This window comes from Pseudophryne corroboree, chromosome 9 (genome assembly GCF_028390025.1).
Source record: "Pseudophryne corroboree isolate aPseCor3 chromosome 9, aPseCor3.hap2, whole genome shotgun sequence".
In the NCBI taxonomy this organism is placed as follows: domain Eukaryota; kingdom Metazoa; phylum Chordata; class Amphibia; order Anura; family Myobatrachidae; genus Pseudophryne; species Pseudophryne corroboree.
Window position 1 is genome coordinate 293095708 of NC_086452.1, and position 25304 is coordinate 293121011.

General features: G+C 48.8%; 1 protein-coding gene across 1 annotated transcript in view; it reads right to left on the reverse strand.

Annotated features, from left to right (window-relative positions):
* Window positions 1-25304, reverse strand: part of EP300 (E1A binding protein p300) — a 415411-nt gene that overhangs the window by 341359 nt on the left and 48748 nt on the right. The window contains exons 3-5 of the mRNA XM_063941527.1: window positions 8681-8848; window positions 6227-6512; window positions 5254-5386 (exon numbers count right to left, since the gene is read on the reverse strand). Coding sequence (XP_063797597.1) covers window positions 5254-5386; window positions 6227-6512; window positions 8681-8848 — 587 coding nt within the window. The remainder of the gene's footprint in view (window positions 1-5253; window positions 5387-6226; window positions 6513-8680; window positions 8849-25304) is intronic.

Consider the following 25304-nt stretch of genomic DNA (forward strand, 5'->3'; position numbering starts at 1 on the left):
GAACACGGGGGGGGTGACACAGTGACAGAACACGGGGGGGGTGACACAGTGACAGAACACGGGGGGGTGACAGTGACAGAACACGGGGGGGGGGGTGACACAGTGACAGAACACGGGGGGGGGTGACACAGCGACAGAACACGGGGGGGGTGACACAGCGACAGAACACGGGGGGGGGGGGACACAGCGACAGAACACGGGGGGGTGACACAGCGACAGAACACGGGGGGGGTGACACAGCGACAGAACACGGGGGGGGGTGACACACGGGGGGGGGGGTGACACACGGGGGGGGTGACACAGTGACAGAACACGGGGGGGGTGACACCGTGACAGAACACGGGGGGGGGGGGTGACACAGTGACAGAACACGGGGGGGGGGGGGGGACACAGTGACAGAACACGGGGGGGGGGTGACAGTGACAGAACACGGGGGGGGGGTGACACAGTGACAGAACACGGGGGGGGGGTGACACAGTGACAGAACACGGGGGGGGGGTGACACAGTGACAGAACACGGGGGGGGGGGTGACACAGTGACAGAACACGGGGGGGGTGACACGGTGACAGAACACGGGGGGGGTGACACAGTGACAGAACACGGGGGGGGTGACACAGTGACAGAACACGGGGGGGGTGACACAGTGACAGAACACGGGGGGGGTGACAGTGACAGAACACGGGGGGGGTGACAGCGACAGAACACGGGGGGGGGGGGTGACAGCGACAGAACACGGGGGGGGGGGTGACAGCGACAGAACACGGGGGGGGGGGGTGACAGCGACAGAACACGGGGGGGGGGGGGGGGGTGACACAGCGACAGAACACGGGGGGGGGGGAACCAGGGACAGAACACGGGGGGGGGGGGGGGGTGACAGCGACAGAACACGGGGGGGGGGGGTGACACACGGGGGGGGGGGGTGTGACAGTGACAGAACACGGGGGGGGGGGTGACAGTGACAGAACACGGGGGGGGGGTGACACAGTGACAGAACACGGGGGGGGTGACACAGTGACAGAACACGGGGGGGGGGTGACACAGTGACAGAACACGGGGGGGTGACACAGTGACAGAACACGGGGGGGGTGACACAGTGACAGAACACGGGGGGGGTGACACAGTGACAGAACACGGGGGGGTGACACAGTGACAGAACGGGGGGGGGGTGACACAGTGACAGAACACGGGGGGGGTGACACAGTGACAGAACACGGGGGGGGTGACACAGTGACAGAACACGGGGGGGGGTGACAGTGACAGAACACGGGGGGGGGTGACAGTGACAGAACACGGGGGGGGGGGGTGACACAGTGACAGAACACGGGGGGGGGGGGTGACACAGTGACAGAACACGGGGGGGGGTGACACAGTGACAGAACATGGGGGGGGGGTGACACAGTGACCGAACACGGGGGGGGGGTGACAGTGACAGAACACGGGGGGGGGGGGGGTGACAGTGACAGAACACGGGGGGGGGGGTGACACAGTGACAGAACACGGGGGGGTGACACAGTGACAGAACACGGGGGGGTGACACAGTGACAGAACACGGGGGGGTGACACAGTGACAGAACACGGGGGGGGTGACACAGTGACAGAACACGGGGGGGTGACACAGTGACAGAACACGGGGGGGGGGTGACACAGTGACAGAACACGGGGGGGGGGTGACACAGTGACAGAACACGGGGGGGGGGTGACACAGTGACAGAACACGGGGGGGGTGACACAGTGACAGAACACGGGGGGGGGTGACACAGTGACAGAACACGGGGGGGGTGACACAGTGACAGAACACGGGGGGGTGACACAGTGACAGAACACGGGGGGGGTGACACAGTGACAGAACACGGGGGGGTGACACAGTGACAGAACACGGGGGGGGGTGACACAGTGACAGAACACGGGGGGGGGTGACACAGTGACAGAACACGGGGGGGGGGTGACACAGTGACAGAACACGGGGGGGGGGTGACACAGTGACAGAACACGGGGGGGGGGGTGACACAGTGACAGAACACGGGGGGGGGGGTGACACAGTGACAGAACACGGGGGGGGGGGGGTGACACAGTGACAGAACACGGGGGGGGTGACAGAACACGGGGGGGGTGACAGAACACGGGGGGGGTGACACAGTGACAGAACACGGGGGGGGTGACACAGTGACAGAACACGGGGGGGGTGACACAGTGACAGAACACGGGGGGGGTGACACAGTGACAGAACACGGGGGGGGGTGACACAGTGACAGAACACGGGGGGGGTGACACAGTGACAGAACACGGGGGGGGTGACACAGTGACAGAACACGGGGGGGGGTGACACAGTGACAGAACACGGGGGGGGGGGTGACACAGTGACAGAACACGGGGGGGGGGGGTGACACAGTGACAGAACACGGGGGGGGTGACAGAACACGGGGGGGGTGACACAGTGACAGAACACGGGGGGGGTGACACAGTGACAGAACACGGGGGGGGGTGACAGTGACAGAACACGGGGGGGGGGGTGACACAGTGACAGAACACGGGGGGGGGTGACACAGCGACAGAACACGGGGGGGGTGACACAGCGACAGAACACGGGGGGGGGGGGACACAGCGACAGAACACGGGGGGGTGACACAGCGACAGAACACGGGGGGGGTGACACAGCGACAGAACACGGGGGGGGGTGACACACGGTGGGGGGGTGACACACGGGGGGGGTGACACAGTGACAGAACACGGGGGGGGTGACACCGTGACAGAACACGGGGGGGGGGGGTGACACCGTGACAGAACACGGGGGGGGGGGTGACAGTGACAGAACACGGGGGGGGGGGGGGGGGGACACAGTGACAGAACACGGGGGGGGGTGACAGTGACAGAACACGGGGGGGGGGGGTGACACAGTGACAGAACACGGGGGGGGGGGTGACACAGTGACAGAACACGGGGGGGGTGACAGTGACAGAACACGGGGGGGTGACAGTGACAGAACACGGGGGGGGTGACACGGTGACAGAACACGGGGGGGGTGACACAGTGACAGAACACGGGGGGGGTGACACAGTGACAGAACACGGGGGGGTGACAGTGACAGAACACGGGGGGGGTGACAGCGACAGAACACGGGGGGGGGGGTGACAGCGACAGAACACGGGGGGGGGGTGACAGCGACAGAACACGGGGGGGGGGGGGTGACAGCGACAGAACACGGGGGGGGGGGGGGGGGGTGACACAGCGACAGAACACGGGGGGGGGGGAACCAGGGACAGAACACGGGGGGGGGGGGGGGGTGACAGCGACAGAACACGGGGGGGGGGGGGTGACACACGGGGGGGGGGGGGGGTGACAGTGACAGAACACGGGGGGGGGGGTGACAGTGACAGAACACGGGGGGGGGGGTGACACAGTGACAGAACACGGGGGGGGTGACACAGTGACAGAACACGGGGGGGGTGACACAGTGACAGAACACGGGGGGGGGTGACACAGTGACAGAACACGGGGGGGGGGTGACACAGTGACAGAACACGGGGGGGGGTGACACAGTGACAGAACACGGGGGGGGGTGACACAGTGACAGAACACGGGGGGGGTGACACAGTGACAGAACACGGGGGGGTGACACAGTGACAGAACGGGGGGGGGTGACACAGTGACAGAACACGGGGGGGGGTGACACAGTGACAGAACACGGGGGGGGGTGACACAGTGACAGAACACGGGGGGGGTGACAGTGACAGAACACGGGGGGGGGGGGGTGACACAGTGACAGAACACGGGGGGGGGTGTGACACAGTGACAGAACACGGGGGGGGGGGGTGACACAGTGACAGAACACGGGGGGGGGGGTGACACAGTGACAGAACATGGGGGGGGGGGTGACACAGTGACCGAACACGGGGGGGGGGGTGACAGTGACAGAACACGGGGGGGGGGGGGTGACAGTGACAGAACACGGGGGGGGGGGGTGACACAGTGACAGAACACGGGGGGGTGACACAGTGACAGAACACGGGGGGGTGACACAGTGACAGAACACGGGGGGGTGACACAGTGACAGAACACGGGGGGGGTGACACAGTGACAGAACACGGGGGGGGGGTGACACAGTGACAGAACACGGGGGGGGGGGTGACACAGTGACAGAACACGGGGGGGGGGTGACACAGTGACAGAACACGGGGGGGGGGGTGACACAGTGACAGAACACGGGGGGGGGGGGGGTGACACAGTGACAGAACACGGGGGGGGGGGGGGTGACACAGTGACTAGAACACGGGGGGGGGGGGGGTGACACAGTGACAGAACACGGGGGGGGGGGTGACACAGTGACAGAACACGGGGGGGTGACATAGTGACAGAACACGGGGGGGTGACACAGCGACAGAACACGGGAAGGTGACAGTGAAGGAACACGGGGGGGGGGTGACATAGTGAAGGAACACGGGGGGGGGTTACAGTGACAGAACATGGGGGTGACAGTGATAGAATACGGGTGGGGGGGGGGGGTGACAGAACATGGTGGTGACATGGTGATAGAACACGGGAGGGGTTGGTACAGCGAGAGCTAAAGATCTCTCCCCCAAACCTAAAAACAGTCTGACGCCACTGCCCGCACACACAAATATATGCACACTATCTCACACACACACTTTCTTTCACTTTTCCCATTAACTTACTGATCTGGCTGGCAGTGGCAGGAAGGATGGATCTGTAGCAGTCTGGCTCTTGTCCCGTGTAGCTCCGGCCCCTGAGGTCCCGTGTAGCCCCGCACCCTCATCGGCACCTAGACCCGCCCCCTTCTCGGCTGAACACAGCCGTTGTCACTGGGGACTCTGGAGGAGGCTGCTACAACGCAGCAGCAGGAGCAGTAGGGGAGAGAGGCGCCGCTGGCAGCTTGGAGGTACTGCAGTGCAGAGCAATGACAAACAGCTCAGCTGGTCGGGCCGCTTGTCATTGCTTGCTGGTGGGAGGCAGTGGGCCGGGCAGGATCGGTTTGCGGGCCGCATCCGGCCCGCGGGCCGTATTTTGCCCACCCCTACTGTAGAGGTACAAGTAGAGAGTGCTGGCCATGTGGTTGCAAGCTTATTAACAAACTACAACATTACCTGTGAAAGAGAGGAAGCCAAGCTGGCTCCTGGCTAAAAAGCTGTGGCTGATGGGACCTCTTGCTGCATAACTGTGAAACACTGGACACAGACAATCATGGTCCAGAGCCTCAGGAGAATGGCGACAGTGGTACACGTCCTGCAGTTACTCACAGGAGCATCCATCTCTGGGTACTTTGCTCTTGGAAGATATGGTACGGTTTGTCCATACCTCCCAACATAACACTCTCCAGGAGGGACACAATGCGCTGCTTCTGGAATTCTTTTAATTTGTGGTTGCTGGCACCTATTTTAAACAGATTACTGGATAAGAAAGATGTTTCAGCACAGGTGATGGCAATCGTAAATTAAGAGGGAAGTCCAAGAGCAGAGCAGTCTGTCCCTCCTGGAGAGAGTCATGTTGGGAGGTATGGCTCATCTATGTCAATCATGCCAGAAAGACTGTCCATGTTTATGGTGAATACTTTAGTCCAGAGGTTCCCAAACGCAGTCCTCAAGGCTCCCCAACGGTCCTGGTTTTAAATGTTTCCATGCTTGGCCACAGGTGACTTAATTAGCACCTCAGTCAATTTGATTTAACCATCTGTGCTGAGCCATGGATATACCTAAATCCTGGACTGTTGGCGTGTCTTGAGGACCGTGTTTGGGAACCTCTGCGTTAGTCATTGATTCATTTTTGGTTAATTTTCATACTGTGTTAATATTTCATTACTTGGATGTGCTACTCACAAAATTTACATGTAATGAATACATTATATTTTAACTACTCCTTTACTGGTTACTGCTCAACATTAGCACTCTCTGCTTTACCCTTAACATAATTTGTAACATTTACAGAACTTAAAAAAAAAAAGAAAAAAAAGAAAATGTACTTCATGGCTACTTTTACCGCAAACGTACAAGCATTGTTATTATGGAGGGTTTAAAATTAAGTCATAATTCATGCGCATACAAACTCCAATTCACAGATGTATGCATATTACAAAACCCACACACCATTCAAGAGATTCCACATGAAACATTACCGTGTTCCACTGAAAAATATTGCAACCCCAATCAAAAGTTAAGAGTGCAAGAAGCAGCCCAGTAACATCAGAAGAATTTAATGTCTGATAAAATCATTCACCTTGGCATGATTTTCCAGCCTGGCAATGGGTCATGTGATTCAACACATTCTTCATGGTGCGGCAATGAGGCAGGTTGCACTGCCGCACCTCACCATTTGCTTGTTCTCTTCGCTGGCACTTGTGGGCATGCAACAGAAGCACTAGTTGCTGCTGGATGAGCTTTCTTTTTTCAGGATCCGCTGTTGGGGCTCCTGAACCAATCCCCTGTGGAGCACCAGCACCCATACCTTGAGGGGCTGCTTGGACAATGCTGGCCTGTGGTACTTGAGTAGATGGCTGCTGACCCTAAGGTTAAAGAGAATCAGAAAAAAAAAAAAACACCACAGAAAAATTACAAATAAATAATGCACCCCAACCACCCCAAGTTAATTAGCTTAACAGTTATTTCACACAAAAAACTTTTTGCTTACTTAGAATAAAAGTCCTTACTAGAAATCACATGATTTAAAAAAAAAAAAAATCAGTGACAGGCTATAAAAGGAGCTTAATATACTTAACATAATGCCCAGGTGCCCAGTCCATGCGTCAGAAAACAGCACATAATACACATCCAAAGAATAGGGATGGTACGCGAGGACTTATAGGGGGCGGTTCAAACGTTTCAAAAGCCGCTATAATTAATGGGCACCTGATGGATCAATTTAGTTGTTTCAGGTGCCCATTAATTATTGCACTTATCACGCCTAAATTAGACAGTATAGCAGCTAAACCCATATAAACTTTTGGTGCCCAACCACTGAATTTTTGCTCGCCACTTCAGAAGGCTGCAAGAAGAAATTTGTGGCGCCACGCCTGAACGGAGTAACAACTGAATTGCTCTGTGGGGGGGGGCCATTCAGTGAGAGCCAAAGGGGAAAACAACTGAATTCCCCCATAAAGCTCCAAATGTGTATTTTAAGTATGAAATAGTACAGACACTACAGATATCTGCAAGTTTTTTTTCCTTTATTACTCCATCCTGAAGCCTGTGTTTGGACACTGAAACATAGATGGCTAATATGTAATATTTTATACTTATAATACAAGTTTGAAGCTTTATAAGTCCTTGAGGGCCGTCAATTTTCTTTAGATATCTCCCTCCCCCTCTCAATATAAATAAAATATGTGTATATATATATATATATATATATATATATATGTGTATATATATATATATATATATATATATATATATATATATATATATATATATATATATATATATAAATAATCAAACAAATACTCTCCTCCTGCGCTATTTTATAGGTATTAGATAAAGTGAGATAAGAAAGTTTCTGAAGAAGGGCAGCCTGTTTCACCGAGTTCCTTGTTAGACTGAACTAGGTATAGAAATGTGGAAAAAAAGAGGAAATTGGCGCCCAGGGATTAGTATAACCCGTAGAATGTACAGAACCCTATGGGTTTCACAAATATTACTAATTTTAAAACAAAAACATGAACTGTTCCTTCATAAAAGTTTATTAAAATTTACAGAAACAAAATGACATGTCCATCATGTTACATAGACATTATGATGTAATTTCTCTTATAATGATCCATCACTGAAATTGTGGAGGAATGTAGACACTTTTAAGCAATATCTTAAATCCTTCCTCATAGGATATTCAGAGATCACATCAAGTACAAAAAAGGTCATTTTGTTTCTGTAAATTTTAATAAACTTTATATGAAGGAACAGTTCATGTTTTTGTTTTAAAATCAGTAATATTTGTGAAACCCATAGGGTTCTGTACATTCTACGGGTTATACTAATCCCTGGGCGCCAATTTCATATTATATATTATATATATATATATATATATATATATATATATATATATATATACATACACATACATACATACATATATATATATATATATATATACACACACATATATATATATATATATATATATATATATATATATATATATATATATATATATATATATACATATATACATACATACATATACATATACACAAACAACAAGAGAACCGGCACTCCCAAAAAAAGACTCTCGCTGCACCGGTGCCATCCCAAAAACGATTTGCATACAGGAAAAGAAAAGCGGCACTCGGCGTCTTTGAAGCATTAAGTTGTATTGGAACAACACATAGAGAAGTCCAACGCTTCAGGGCTCATATGCCCCTTTGTCAAGGTGTACACCTTGACAAAGGGGCATGTGAGCCCCGAAACGTCGGACTTCTCTGTGTGTTGTTCCAATACAATTTAATGCTTCAAAGACGCAGAGTGCCGCTTTTCATATATATATATATATATATATATATATATATATATATATATATATATATATATATATATATATATTTTTTTTTTTTTTTTTTCAATCCAGCTACAAAACTTACTTACTGCTTGACAATGAATGTTGCTCTAAGCATACCCAAATGTATTTGATGTACATTAGCAACACTATAAAATGTATTAAATCTACCAGTTCAATACACACCATGTTTGCCATGCCAGCTCCAGGTTTCTTATCCATAGAAAACTGTGACAGGCTGTTCTGTAGAGTTGCTTTGTTCTGCATTTGTGGACCAAGCCCTGTAGTTCCCAACTGGGGACCGGTATTCTGACCATACGATCCATAGGGATTAGGGTTATTCATTATCCCAAGCTAGGTGTAGAAAAAAAAAAAATTACCCACAACTAAGTAAATTAAAATAACTAAGCAAAAAAAACCACAAAAAACAAACAAACACATAGGTTTCAATAGCAATGCTAGAATGTTTAATATGAACATTATTAATTTAACATGGTATTAACCCAGAAAATAACAGAAACAAAACTACCTATAAAATTTGTTGTGCCATTAGACAAAAGATAGGATTTTAATTACCTACCGGTAAATCCTTTTCTCGTAGTCCATAAGGGATATTGGGGGAAATCTAGTACGATGGGGGTACAGACGGGGTCCAAAGGAGCCGGTGCACTTTAAATTTCTTCAACTGGGTGTGCTGGCTCTTCCCCTCTATGCCCCCTCACACAGGCAGTTATAGGTAAAATAGTGCCCGAAGGAGAAAGGACATACTTGAGAAGGAACATAATGGGTGGGATTTAAATGATATATCACGCCCAATTTCCTTTCTAAAATGATCTCCGTTATTGTGCATATTGCGCCCATAGTGATCAGGTTTAGCTTTGTAAAGGGTTGGGTGCCTCACTACTTCGGGGGTAGTGAGCTGAAATAATGAAACCACACCCCTGAGGGCAGAAACAGAACGGGTGTGGAAAGGGGTGAAAAGAATTGAATCCCGACCTATGAGTGGTGATATTTACACACCAGCACACCACTAACATAAAACAACCAGCAATGGCTGGTAACAAGACAGCAACAGCTGGACAGGGAACTATAGAAGAGATAACGTGCAGAAAAGTCAACGCAATGTGGCAGGCACCTAATATCCCTTATGGACTACGAGAAAATAAGAATTTACTTACCGATAATTCTATTTCTCGGAGTCCGTAGTGGATGCTGGGGTTCCTGAAAGGACCATGGGGAATAGCGGCTCCGCAGGAGACAGGGCACAAAAAGTAAAGCTTTACGATCAGGTGGTGTGTACTGGCTCCTCCCCCCATGACCCTCCTCCAAGCCTCAGTTAGGTACTGTGCCCGGACGAGCGTACACAATAAGGAAGGATTTATGAATCCCGGGTAAGACTCATACCAGCCACACCAATCACACCGTACAACCTGTGATCTAAACCCAGTTAACAGTATGATAACAGCGGAGCCTCTGAAAAGAGGGCTCACAACAATAATAACCCGATTTTTGTAACTATGTACAAGTAATGCAGATAATCCGCACTTGGGATGGGCGCCCAGCATCCACTACGGACTCCGAGAAATAGAATTATCGGTAAGTAAATTCTTATTTTCTCTATCGTCCTAGAGGATGCTGGGGTTCCTGAAAGGACCATGGGGATTATACCAAAGCTCCCAAACGGGCGGGAGAGTGCGGATGACTCTGTAGCACCGAATGAGAGAACTCCAGGTCCTCCTTAGCCAGGGTATCAAATTTGTAGAATTTTACAAACGTGTTCTCCCCCGACCACGTAGCCGCTCGGCAGAGTTGTAATGCCGAGACCCCTCGGGCAGCCGCCCAAGAAGAACCCACCTTCCTTGTGGAGTGGGCTTTTACGGATTTTGGCTGTGGCAGGCCTGCCACAGAATGTGCAAGCTGAATCGTACTACAAATCCAGCGAGCAATAGTCTGCTTAGACGCAGGAGCGCCCAACTTGTTGGGAGCATATAGTATAAACAGCGAGTCAGATTTCCTGACTCCAGCTGTCCTTGAAATGTATATTTTTAAAGCTCTGACAACGTCCAACAACTTGGAGTCCTCCAAGTCGCTTGTAGCCGCAGGCACTACAATAGGTTGGTTCAGATGAAATGCTGACACCACCTTAGGGAGAAAATGCGGACGAGTCCGCAGTTCTGCCCTGTCCGAATGGAAAATCAGATATGGGCTTTTGTAAGATAAAGCTGCCAGTTCTGACACTCTCCTGGCCGAAGCCAGGGCTAGTAGCATGGTCACTTTCCATGTGAGATATTTCAAATCCACAGTTTTTAGTGGTTCAAACCAATGAGATTTGAGAAAGTCCAAAACAACATTGAGATCCCACGGTGCCACTGGAGGCACCACAGGGGGCTGTATATGCAGCACTCCCTTAACAAAAGTCTGGACTTCAGGAACTGAAGCCAATTCTTTTTGGAAGAAAATCGACAGGGCCGAAATTTGAACCTTAATAGATCCCAATTTGAGACCCATAGACAATCCTGATTGCAGGAAATGTAGGAATCGACCCAGTTGAAATTCCTCCGTCGGAGCACTCCGATCCTCGCACCACGCAACATATTTTCGCCAAATGCGGTGATAATGTTGCGCGGTTACTTCCTTCCTTGCTTGCTTTAATCAAAGTAGGAATGACTTCTTCCGGCATGCCTTTTTCCTTTAGGATCCGGCGTTCAACCGCCATGCCGTCAAACGCAGCCGCGGTAAGTCTTGAAACAGACAGGGACCCTGCTGAAGCAAGTCCCTTCTCAGAGGTAGAGGCCACGGATCTTCCGTGATCATCTCTTGAAGTTCCGGGTACCAAGTCCTTCTTGGCCAATCCGGAACCACTAGTATCGTTCTTACGCCTCTTTGCCGTATAATTCTCAATACTTTTGGTATGAGAGGCAGAGGAGGAAACACATACACCGACTGGTACACCCAAGGCGTTACCAGCGCGTCCACAGCTATTGCCTGCGGATCTCTTGACCTGGCGCAATACCTGTCCAGTTTTTTGTTGAGGCGAGACGCCATCATGTCCACCATTGGTCTTTCCCAACGGGTTACCAGCATGTGGAAAACTTCTGGATGAAGTCCCCACTCTCCCGGGTGAAGGTCGTGTCTGCTGAGGAAGTCTGCTTCCCAGTTGTCCACTCCCGGGATGAACACTGCTGACAGTGCTATCACATGATTCTCTGCCCAGCGAAGAATCCTTGCAGCTTCTGCCATTGCACTCCTGCTTCTTGTGCCGCCCTGTCTGTTCACATGGGCGACTGCCGTGATGTTGTCCGACTGGATCAACACCGGTTTTCCTTGAAGCAGAGGTTCTGCCTGGCTTAGAGCATTGTAGATTGCTCTTAGTTCCAGAATGTTTATGTGAAGAGACGTTTCCAGGCTCGACCACACGCCCTGGAAGTTTCTTCCTTGTGTGACTGCTCCCCAGCCTCTCAGGCTGGCGTCCGTGGTCACCAGGATCCAATCCTGTATGCCGAATCTGTGGCCCTCCAATAGATGAGCACTCTGCAACCACCACAGAAGAGATACCCTTGTCCTTGGAGACAGGGTTATCCGCTGGTGCATCTGAAGATGCGACCCTGACCATTTGTCCAACAGATCCCTCTGAAAAATTCTTGCGTGGAATCTGCCGAATGGAATTGCTTCGTAAGAAGCCACCATTTTTCCCAGGACTCTTGTGCATTGATGTACAGACACCTTTCCTGGTTTTAGGAGGTTCCTGACAAGCTCGGATAACTCCTTGGCTTTTTCCTCCGGGAGAAAAACCTTTTTCTGAACCGTGTCCAGAATCATCCCTAGGAACAGCAGACGTGTTGTCGGAATTAACTGGGATTTTGGAATATTCAGAATCCCCCCGTGCTGTTTTAGCACTTCTTGAGACAGTGCTAATCCCATCTCTAGCTGTTCTCTGGACCTTGCCCTTATTAGGAGATCGTCCAAGTATGGGATAATTAATACGCCTTTTCTTCGAAGAAGAATCATCATCTCGGCCATTACCTTGGTAAAGACCCGAGGTGCCGTGGACAATCCGAACGGCAGCGTCTGAAACTGATAGTGACAGTTCTGTACGACGAACCTGAGGTACCCCTGGTGTGAGGGGTAAATTGGAACGTGGAGATACGCATCCTTGATGTCCAAGGATACCATAAAGTCCCCTTCTTCCAGGTTCGCTATCACTGCTCTGAGTGACTCCATCTTGAACTTGAACTTCTTTATGTACAGGTTCAAGGATTTCAGATTTAGAATAGGTCTTACCGAGCCATCCGGCTTCGGTACCACAAATAGAGTGGAATAATACCCCTTTCCTTGTTGTAAAAGGGGTACCTTGACTATCACCTGCTGAGAGTACAGCTTGTGAATGGCTTCCAAGACCGTCACCCTGTCGGAGGGGGACGTTGGTAAAGCAGACTTTAGGAAACGGCGAGGTGGATCCGTCTCTAGTTCCAACCTGTACCCCTGAGATATTATCTGCAGGATCCAGGGATCTACCTGCGAGTGAGCCCACTGCGCGCTGAAATTCTTGATACGACCCCCCACCGCCCCCGAGTCCGCTTGAGAAGCCCCAGCGTCATGCTGAGGCTTTTGTAGAAGCGGGGGAGGGCTTCTGTTCCTGGGAAGGAGCTGCCTGTTGCTGTCTCTTCCCCCTTCCTCTGCCTCGTGGCAGATATGAATATCCCTTTGCTCTCTTGTTTTTAAAGGAACGAAAGGGCTGCGGTTGAAAAGTCGGTGTCTTTTTCTGTTGGGGAGTGACTTGAGGTAAAAAGGTGGATTTCCCGGCTGTAGCCGTGGCCACCAAATCCGATAGACCGACACCAAATAACTCCTCCCCTTTATACGGCAAAACTTCCATATGCCGTTTTGAGTCCGCATCGCCTGACCACTGTCGCGTCCATAAACTTCTTCTGGCCGAAATGGACATAGCACTTACCCGTGATGCCAGTGTGCAGATATCCCTCTGTGCATCACGCATATAAAGAAATGCATCCTTTATTTGCTCTAAAGACAGTAAAACATTGTCCCTATCCAGGGTATCAATATTTTCAATCAGGGACTCTGACCAAGCTACCCCAGCACTGCACATCCAGGCTGTCGCTATAGCTGGTCGTAGTATAACACCTGTATGTGTGTATATACTTTTTTGGATATTTTCCATCCTCCTATCTGCTGGATCTTTAAGTGCGGCCGTCTCAGGAGAGGGTAACGCCACTTGTTTTGATAAGCGTGTGAGCGCCTTGTCCACCCTAGGAGGTGTTTCCCAGCGCGCCCTAACCTCTGGCGGGAAAGGGTATAAAGCCAATAACTTCTTTGAAATTAGCATTTTTTTTATCGGGGGCAACCCACGCTTCATCACACACCTCATTTAATTCATCTGATTCAGGAAAAACTATAGGTAGTTTTTTCACACCCCACATGATACCCTGTTTTGTGGTACCTGTAGTATCAGCAATATGTAACGCCTCCTTCATTGCCAAAATCATATAACGTGTGGCCCTACTGGAAAATACGGTTGATTCGTCACCGTCGCCACTGGAATCAGTGCCTGTGTCTGGGTCTGTGTCGACCGACTGAGGCAAAGGGCGTTTTACAGCCCCTGACGGTGTTTGAGGCGCCTGGACAGGCACTAATTGATTGTCCGGCCGTCTCATGTCGTCAAACGACTGCTTTAGCGTGTTGACACTATCCCGTAATTCCATAAATAAAGGCATCCATTCTGGTGTCGACCCCCTAGGAGGTGACATCCCCATATTTGGCAATTGCTCCGCCTCCACACCAATATCGTCCTCATACATGTCGACACACACGTACCGACACACAGCAGACACACAGGGAATGCTCTTAACGAAGACAGGACCCCACTAGCCCTTTGGGGAGACAGAGGGAGAGTCTGCCAGCACACACCAAAGCGCTATATATATGACAGGGATAGCCTTATAATAAGTGCTCCCTGTATAGCTGCTTTAATAATATAGTTTTGCCACAATTTTGCCCCCCCTCTCTTGTTTTACCCTGTTTCTGTAGTGCAGTGCAGGGGAGAGCCTGGGAGCCTTCCTGACCAGCGGAGCTGTGCGAGGAAAATGGCGCTGTGTGCTGAGGAGATAGGCCCCGCCCCTTTTTCGGCGGGCTCGTCTCCCGCTCTTTAGTGGATTCTGGCAGGGGTTAAATATCTCCATATAGCCCCCGGAGGCTATATGTGAGGTATTTTTAGCCAAAAAAGGTTTTCATTTGCCTCCCAGGGCGCCCCCCTCCCAGCGCCCTGCACCCTCAGTGACTGCCGTGTGAAGTGTGCTGAGAGGAAAATGGCGCACAGCTGCAGTGCTGTGCGCTACCTTAAGAAGACTGAGGAGTCTTCTGCCGCCGATTCTGGACCTCTTCTCGTTTCAGCATCTGCAAGGGGGCCGGCGGCGAGGCTCCGGTGACCATCCAGGCTGTACCTGTGATCGTCCCTCTGGAGCTAATGTCCAGTAGCCAAGAAGCCAATCCATCCTGCACGCAGGTGAGTTCACTTCTTCTCCCCTAAGTCCCTCGTTGCAGTGATCCTGTTGCCAGCAGGACTCACTGTAAAATAAAAAACCTAAGCTAAACTTTTCTAAGCAGCTCTTTAGGAGAGCCACCTAGATTGCACCCTTCTCGGCCGGGCACAAAAATCTAACTGTGGCTTGGAGGAGGGTCATGGGGGGAGGAGCCAGTACACACCACCTGATCGTAAAGCTTTACTTTTTGTGCCCTGTCTCCTACGGAGCCGCTATTCCCCATGGTCCTTTCAGGAACCCCAGCATCCACTAGGACGATAGAGAAAAGGATTTACCAGTAGGTAATTAAAATCCTATTTTCTCTAGCATCCATAAGGGATATTGGAGGAATCAAGTATGATGGGGACGTCCCAAAACTCCAGCTACCACCTCATTTCTCATCTCTACTTCCGCTATTTTACTACTTTAGCAGCTTGTGTCCAAACACTAATCTTTATCTCCACTCACTCTTACCAACCCTCTGAAAAAAGGCTTTAGTCCTGTTCACTAAGACTGCCCTCTTAAAGTGACCATTAAAGTCAAAGGGTTAACTTCCTTCTTGTCGCCCTCTTCTCAGCAATGGGCCTCTACACTTCTGATAGCTCCTTCAGTCTCTACAACAGAAACATCCTCCACTTCCACTATCTCTTGGGGCTCCTGAAGACTCTTCTCTTGGCAACTAAAACACTACTTTGGACCACGCTCTTCAACTGTTATCCAGTGTCTCCATCGTCCTCTGCCATCTTTATCTATACGTCCCAACACTACCTGAAGCTCAACATGTCTAAAATTGCACTAATCACATGCACTCTTAGGTGCAGATTCAATTGTTTTGGGCGTGTATTGTTCCATATCACACCCTTAGCCACGTAAAATGACTAAACTGGTCTAAAACCCTGCTTTGGGCGCACAATCTAAGGTTGGGAGAAGACTCCCGGCGACTACCGGGCATCTAAACTGAGCAACAGTTGGGTTTTCTCCATTTTGCACCCCCTAGTGGTAGCCGTACACAAAAAAACTATTGAATCGGCCATTTAGTGTGACTATTCCTTCTTTAGTTAGCTTCACAGATACCACGCTATTCTCTGTTCACAAAGCCTTGCCATTACTGACCTCCTGACAATGTTTTGACATTGCAAGGAAAATACCTTTAACTATCTGGCCATCGCCTCACCAAACTTTCCACTTTTACACAAGTACCTCAAGAATGCTCTTCCTCTCTCTACACTTCACTACTCTGTCATAATATATACTACACTCACATTTGGCTAAGCCTTTGCTTACTGCACTAGATGTATTAGGTAAAAAAAATTCACATCGGCAATTTTTACAGAGATGTTTTTGAACGTTTATCAACTTATGGGATGCTCTTGCACTCACTCATGTTATGATTGTAGAGAGAATAATGCAGATTTGTGCCACCATTTTTGGCCATGTTCACTGGTTAGCGCGGTTAAGCTCTATGCTGAAGATGAACCAATTATCTCACTGCGGTGTTTGGCTTTTTACCGGCTATCCCTGCATAATCAATTTGTAATCCGTTTTACAGTTTTTCCTTTGTGAGCACAATTTTGAGTGTTCATCATGCTGTACGGTCAAACATTTTCATCATATTAACAGTTTTAGTTATGGTAAGACACCAGAATGTAAATGTAGTTTAATTCCTCTTGTACACAATTTGTTTTATGCTATGTCTTAATTATCTATTACATATGACACTTTAATAAAAATACTTGGGCGGGGGAAGATATACTCCCCTCCTGCGGAACTCCATGGGGGCTATTCAATTGTTGGAGATATTGCTTTAAACTAATGTGCGTCTATCGGAGCTATTCAAATGTTGCACCGATCAGTAGTAGATTAGTAGCAGCAGTCTGCTGTTTGGGCAACCAAACAGGACTTTTCCCCGTTGCGCTCACTAGTTTAAACAGGTTTTGCAGTTTTGTGCGGCTAAACCCTGTCTAACTGGGCACGTCAAGCATGATAATTACAGGGTGCCCAGAACAATTGAATAGCAACAATGGGAGTCCGTTAATTAATCGCTAAAGAACAAAACATTTGAATAGTTCCCCAAAAGTCATCTGACCAGACTCTCACCTAAACTTCAATCGCTCTCTGATGTGTCCTTATACATTGATGCTGTAGTTGTACCAAACAGCCCCACCCAGCATGCCATGTCCCGTGAGATTCTGCTAACATCTGTAATTTTTTTTTGCGTGTGTCTCTTTTTGCTCCAAACTGTGTCTAAGTCGTTACACAATGCGACTAGGACACAGCAGGAGACTGGTCGATTACTTTGATATGCAATATTACTTTTATATACATGTGGACGGAGATTCATTGTTTTGTGCACTCAAACTCCCATCTAAAGTGATGGGAGATCTCAGGGTGCAATTCAATTGTTGTTGTTTTTTTTATCACGCTGATCGCGCACAGACAGTCTGGGTTTAGTCGTGTAAAATCAGACCAGTGCTGGATGAGATGCAAAAAGTGTTGTTTGCGCGCACAAATGGCCCAAAACGAGCCATCTAATAGCGGCAGCACGGAGAAACAATTGAATTCCCCCTCTGTATCTGTATTTTTCAACATATACAGACTCCGTTGCACACATATACAAGTGTCGCATAGCAAATTAATCATCACAGTCTCCTAGTGCGTCGTAGTATCAGTCGACTGCTGCTCGCAATGCAACAAACACATTTTCGGGTTCAAAGATGAAAAAGAAAAAGAAAAAACTCCCAGCGCTAGCAGAGTCGGACGGGGCCTGGCAGTTAACTTTCACCAGGCATCTTGAGTTACATGGCGTATTAAGGCTAGTTGGGCGAGATTCAATTGTTATCACGCAAGAAGCAAGTAGATGGTGCCCAAACAGAGTTATTCAATTGTAATGCCGTTCAAGAGCGATGGCTGCCGGCATCTGGATTCAGCTCGCACCCTATGAGGGTGGCAAGCTGAAATGCATGAAAAGTGACCCATTTGGGCACCCAAACTGCACTTTTGTTGGGTTTAGCTGCTTTAAGCTGCTAAATCTGAACTCTATGGGCATGTTCCACGCAAGAGAGACAACTGAACATCACCCCCATGATCTCCCGTCACTTTAGATGGGAGATTGGGCGCGATAATCAACTGAATATCACCTGGTGAGGACACATCTGTAATCTACCCACTCATCAATATTAGTCCCTACACACGTTCTAACAGCTCCAGTCTCATGTCCACTAACTCTTTTTGTCCAAGCGCAGCTCTCTCTCTAAGCGGTTGTCACAAGAAGGGCCATCTCTACTATTTCTCTGCATCTCTCATCACCCTCATTTGCACTTGTTACTTTTTCTACATGCAAAAGACTATACGATACTGAAAAGTTGTTTGGGGTTTTTTGTTTTTTTTATGAACAATGATACACTGAGCCCCCTTTAAGCAATTACCTATTTGAAGTGTTATGGCAAATAAGCAACTCCCATGCATACAGACACTGGCTAACCATGGAAATTCATGATTATGTGTCAGGTCCTGCAATCACAACACGCACTACAGAGAAAGGGAAATTCTACACTGACAAAACAAGAGCTATACTAGTGGAGTTTTTTGTAGGACATGTGATCATTATGTATTAGTGACAGTTACCCAAAGAACATCCATCCAACCTTACTTATACCTTGAAATATCTAGATGTCCTAAAAGTTTACATTGTTAATTTGTTTAACCTGTAGGAATGGGAACATGAGCAGACAGCACAGCCAATGAAAATTTGGACAATAGTAAAACAGCAGATGGCATAGCATGAATGAAGCACTAAAAGGGGTTATACCTCATCCCTTAACAAGTCTTGTCCTACCAGATTTTCCATTACTCAAGTACATTTTTGGCCATTTTTCACTTTATGGATTGGTAAATACAATAAGAATATTCTTTGAGAAGTGGCTGTGATGCTCTTGCATGGATCACCTAAAAGGTCTTCGTTTAAATACTGAAAACTGTATAACAGTCAGCAAACTATGGGGTCGATTCAATTCTCCGATAGTTGAATAGCGCCGGGAATTAGCTCCCGGTGCTATTCAATACAGCGCCAAGTGACACTCAATTGAAGGCAATTCTCTCACCCCCGGGGGGATGCAAGAGGAAATCCGACAAAAGTGCTGCCGCGCAGCTAACGCGAGGCTGATTCTGTCGGGAATCAGCATCGTGCCGGGGAGTTAAGTCGGAGAATGCCTGTTCTCCCTACAAATCAACCTGTTAAGTCCGGGAGAACGGGCATTCGCCGACTTAACGAGCTGAATCGAATAGCGATAGGAGCTAATTCCCGATGCTATTCAACTGTCGGAGAATTGAATCGACCCCTATGTCTAGGCCTTTATACCACCAATTTGGCCTTTTATAAAGTTATGCTTTCTATTATATCCGCTCAATTTGCAGGCAGTTCTGGAATGGATCATACTAATACCTAAACATCTAAAGGGACGATTTATCACCATCTGTATCGGAGGATTGGAATGTGATAAAATCAGCTCAATCCGCAATGTGATAATTGATAACATCGTATGGATGTATCAATTATTGCATGCAGGGACAGAGCTTGCGAGAAAGCTCTGCCCCTGTGAATGTCCTTCTCAGCTGGGCATCCACCCACCCCACCACCGCTGCTCATACTCACCAACACTCAAGGATCGGTGCTCCGATCCTCTTCCTGCTGTGACTTTAGGTGCTGTAGAAATGAGCTGCCACTTTGCAGCATTACTTTACTACAACAGGGGTCACGTAGAACCCGATGACAAGCAGCCCCCACCAGAGCACCGATTACCAGTACCTAGTCTAAGAGTATCATTTTATTTTTTCAGTGATCAACTTGAATGTCCATCGGACACAAATAGCTGATCACACTGGCTGTGTCCCTGCTCAGCTTTCACCGTCAGCGGGCAGAGAAAGCTGTGCAGTATACCGCAGTGAGCCCTGTGATTACACTATATTTTCAGTAAATTCGGGCAGATTGCATTTCCTATTAAAAGCATGGTTACTGAAGGAAAAAGAAAAAATGTAAAGAGTTTGGAGCAGTTTGTCACAAAAACTGTTCCCAAAGTCCTTTACTACATTCAGGTGATACTAAAATAATGTCAAAAAGGGTGTGAAAAACACCCCTTTCCACATTAAGTAAAAACAGGTTAATAAATCTGCCCCTAAGAAATTTTGAGGTGTGCAATATATTTTGTGGGGAAAAAGTAGTCACCTATACTGCATTACCCAAACTGGTTTCATTCTTTTGCCACACAGCCAACACATCTGAAACCACCACCACCTTGGTTAACAATCTTAAACAATACACTGGTTTGCATTATTCTTCAAAGAGCAATTGTTATGTGCAAATCTCTGATTAAAATAATAAGAATTTACTTACCGATAATTCTATTTCTCGTAGTCCGTAGTGGATGCTGGGGACTCCGTAAGGACCATGGGGAATAGCGGCTCCGCAGGAGACTGGGCACAAAAGTAAAGCTTTAGAACTACCTGGTGTGCACTGGCTCCTCCCCCCATGACCCTCCTCCAAGCCTCAGTTAGGATACTGTGCCCGGACGAGCGTGCACAATAAGGAAGGATTTTGAATCCCGGGTAAGACTCATACCAGCCACACCAATCACACCATATAACTTGTGATCTAAACCCAGTTAACAGCATGATAACAGAGGAGCCTCTAGAAAAGATGGCTCACTACAGCAATAACCCGATTTTTTGGTAACAATAACTATGTACCAGTATTGCAGACAATCCGCACTTGGGATGGGCGCCCAGCATCCACTACGGACTACGAGAAATAGAATTATCGGTAAGTAAATTCTTATTTTCTCTGACGTCCTAGTGGATGCTGGGGACTATGGGGATTATACCAAAGCTCCCAAACGGGTGGGAGAGTGCGGATGACTCTGCAGCACCAAATGAGAGAACTCCAGGTCCTCCTCAGCCAGGGTATCAAATTTGTAGAATTTTACAAACGTATTTGCTCCTGACCAAGTAGCTGCTCGGCAAAGTTGTAAAGCCGAGACCCCTCGGGCAGCCGCCCAAGATGAGCCCACCTTCCTTGTGGAATGAGCTTTTACAGATTTTGGCTGTGGCAGGCCTGCCACAGAATGTGCAAGCTGAATTGTACTACAAATCCAACGAGCAATAGTCTGCTTAGAAGCAGGAGCACCCAGCTTGTTGGGTGCATACAGAATTAACAACGAGTCAGATTTTCTGACTCCAGCCGTCCTGGAGACCTATATTTCCAGGGCTCTGACAACGTCTAGCAACTTGGAGTCCTCCAAGTCCCTAGTAGCCGCAGGCACCACAATAGGTTGATTCAGGTGAAACGCTGAAAACCACCTTAGGGAGAAACTGAGGACAAGTCCTCAATTCCGCCCTGTCCGAATGGAAAATCAGATGAGGGCTTTTACAGGATAAAGCCGCCAATTCTGACACGCACCTGGCCCAGGCCAGGGCCAACAGCATGACCACTTTCCATGTGAGATATTTTAACTCCACATATTTAAGTGGTTCAAACCAACGTGACTTTTGGAACCCAAAAACTACATTTAGATCCCAAGGTGCCACTGGAGGCACAAAAGGAGGCTGTATATACAGTACCCCTTTCACAAACGTCTGAACTTCAGGGACTGAAGCTAGTTCTTTTTGGAAGAAAATTGACAGGGCCGAAATTTGAACCTTAATGGACCCCCATTTCAGGCCCATAGACACTCCTGTTTGCAGGAAATGTAGGAATCGACCTAGTTGAAAATTCCTCCGTCGGGGCCTTACTGGCCTTGCACCACGCAACATATTTTCGCCAAATGCGGTGATAATGTTTTGCGGTTATATCTTTCCTGGCTTTGATCAGGATGGGAATGACTTCATCCGGAATGCCTTTCTCCTTCAGGATCCGGCGTTCAACCGCCATGCCGTCAAACGCAGCCGCGGTAAGTCTTGGAACAGACAGGGTCCTTGCTGGAGCAGGTCCCTTCTTAGAGGTAGAGGCCACGGATCCTCCGTGAGCATCTCTTGAAGTTCCGGTTACCAAGTCCTTCTTGGCCAATCCGGAGCCACGAATATAGTGCTTACTTCTCTCCATCTTATAATTCTCAGTACCTTGGGTATGAGAGGCAGAGGAGGGAACACATACACTGACTGGTACACCCACTGTGTTACCAGAGCGTCTACAGCTATTGCCTGAGGGTCCCTTGACCTGGCGCAATACTTGTCGAGTTTTATAAACATGTGGAAGACTTCTGGGTGAAGTCCCCACTCTCCCGGGTGGAGGTCGTGTCTGCTGAGGAAGTCTGCTTCCCAGTTTCCATTCCCGGGATGAAAAACTGCTGACAGTGTTATCACATGATTTTCCGCCCAGCGAAAAGTCCTTGCAGTTTCTGCCATTGCCCTCCTGCTTCTTGTGTCGCCCTGTCTGTTTACGTGGGCGACTGCCGTGATGTTTTTCCCACTGGATCAATACCGGCTGACCTTGAAGCAGAGGTCTTGCTAAGCTTAGAGCATTATAAATTTACCCTTAGCTCCAGTATATTTATGTGGAGAAAAGTCTCCATACTTGATCACACTCCCTGGAAATTTTTTCCTTGTGTGACTGCTCCCCAGCCTCTCAGGCTGGGCTCCGTGGTTACCAGCATCCAATCCTGAATGCCGAATCTGCTGCCCTCTAGAAGATGAGCACTCTATAACCACCACAGGAGAGACACCCTTGTCCTTGGATATTGGGTTATCCGCTGATGCATCTGAAGATGCGATCCGGACCATTTGTCCAGCAGATCCCACTGAAAAGTTCTTACGTGAAATCTGCCGAATGGAATTGCTTCGTAGGAAGCCACCATTTTTACCAGGACCCTTGTGCAATGATGCACTGTTTTTAGGAGGTTCCTGACTTGCTCGGATAACTCCCTGGCTTTCTCTTCCGGGAGAAACACCTTTTTCTGGACTGTGTCCAGAATCATCCCTAGGCACAGCAGACGTGTCGTCGGGATCAGCTGCGATTTTGGAATATTTAGAATCCACCCGTGCTGATTGTAGCAGTATCCGAGATAGTGCTACTCCGACCTCCAACTGTTCCCTGGACTATGCCCCTATCAGGAGATCGTCCAAGTAAGGGATAATTAAGACGCCTTTTCTTCGAAGAAGAATCATCAATTCGGCCATTACCTTGGTAAAGACCCCAGGGTGCCGTGGACAATCCAAACGGCAGCGTCTGAAACTGATAGTGACAGTTCTGCACCACGAACCTGAGGTACCCTTAGTGAGAAGGGCAAATTTGGGACATAGAGGTAAGCATCCCTGATGTCCCGGGACACTATATAGTCCCCTTATTCCTGGTTCGTTATCACTGCTCTGAGTGACTTCATCTTAATTTGAACCTTTGTAAGTGTTCAAAAAAAATTTTTTAGAATAAGTCTCACCTAGCCTTCTGGCTTCAGTACCACAATATAGTGTGGAATAATACCCCTTTTCTGTAGTAGGAGGGGTAATTTAATTATCACCTGCTGGGAATACAGCTTGTGAATTTTTTCCCATACTACCTCCTTGTCGGAGGGAGACTTGGTAAAGCAGACTTCAGGAGCCTGCGAAGGGGAAACGTCTCGACATTCCCATCTGTACCCCCGGGATACTACTTGTAGGATCCAGGGGTCCTGTACGGTCTCAGCGCCATGCTGAGAACTTGTCAGACGCGGTGGAACGCTTCTGTTCCTGGGAATGGGCTGCCTGCTGCAGTCTTCTTCCCTTTCCTCTATCCCTGGGCAGATATGATCTTATAGGGACGAGAGGACTGAGGCTGAAAAGACGGTGTCTTTTTCTGCAGAGATGTGACTTAGGGTAAAAAACGGTGGATTTTCCAGCAGTTGCCGTGACCACCAGGTCCGATGGACCGACCCCAAACAAGTCCTCTTCCTGTATACGGCCATACTGTGCCGTTTGGAATCTGCATCACCTGACCACTGTCGTGTCCATAACATCTTCTGGCAGTTATGGACATCGCGTTTATTCATGATGCCAGAGTGCAAATATCCCTCTGTGCATCTCGCATATATAGAAATGCTCTATAGTCAATAAAATACTGTCCCTGTCAAGGGTATCAATATTTTTAGTCAGGGAATCCGACCAAGCCACCCTAGCTCTGCACATCCAGGCTGAGGCGATCGCTGGCCGCAGTATAACACCAGTATGTGTGTATATACTTTTTATTATATTTTCCAGCCTTGTCAGCTGGTCCTTGAGGACGGCCCTATCTATAGACGGTACCGCCACTTGTTTTGATAAGCGTGTGAGCGCCTTATCCACCTTAAAGGGTGTTTCCCAACGCGCCCTAACTTCTGGCGGGAAAGGGTATACCGCCCATAATTTTCTATCGGGGGGAACCCACGCATCATCACACACTTTATTTAATTTATCTGATTCAGGAAAAACTATGGTAGTTTTTTCACATCCCACATAATACCCTCTTTTGTGGTACTTGTAGTATCAGAAATACGTAACACCTCCTTCATTGCCTTTAACGTGTGGCCCTAATAAGGAATACGTTTGTTTATTCACCGTCGACACTGGATTCAGTGTCCCTGTCTGTGTCTGTGTCGACCGACTAAAGTAAACGGGCGTTTTAAAACCCTTGACGGTGTTTTTGAGACGTCTGGACCGTACTAATTGTTTGTCGGCCGTCTCATGTCGTCAACCGACCTTGCAGCGTGTTGACATTATCACGTAATTTCCTAAATAAGCCATCCATTCCGGTGTCGACTCCCTAGAGAGTGACATCACCATTACAGGCAATTGCTCCGCCTCCTCACCAACATCGTCCTCCTACCTGTCGACACACACGTACCGACACACAGCACACACACAGGGAATGCTCTGATAGAGGACAGGACCCACTAGCCCTTTGGAGAGACAGAGGGAGAGTTTGCCAGCACACACCAAAAACGCTATAATTATATAGGGACAACCTTATATAAGTGTTTTCCCTTATAGCATCTTAATATATATATATAAGCATATCGCCAAATTAGTGCCCCCCCTCTCTGTTTTAACCCTGTTTCTGTAGTGCAGTGCAGGGGAGAGCCTGGGAGCCTTCCCTCCAGCCTTTCTGTGAGGGAAAATGGCGCTGTGTGCTGAGGAGATAGGCCCCGCCCCTTTTTCGGCGGCCTCGTCTCCCGCTCTTAACTGATTCTGGCAGGGGTTAAATATCTCCATATAGCCTCCGGAGGCTATATGTGAGGTATTTTTAGCCAAAATAGGTATTCATTTGCCTCCCAGGG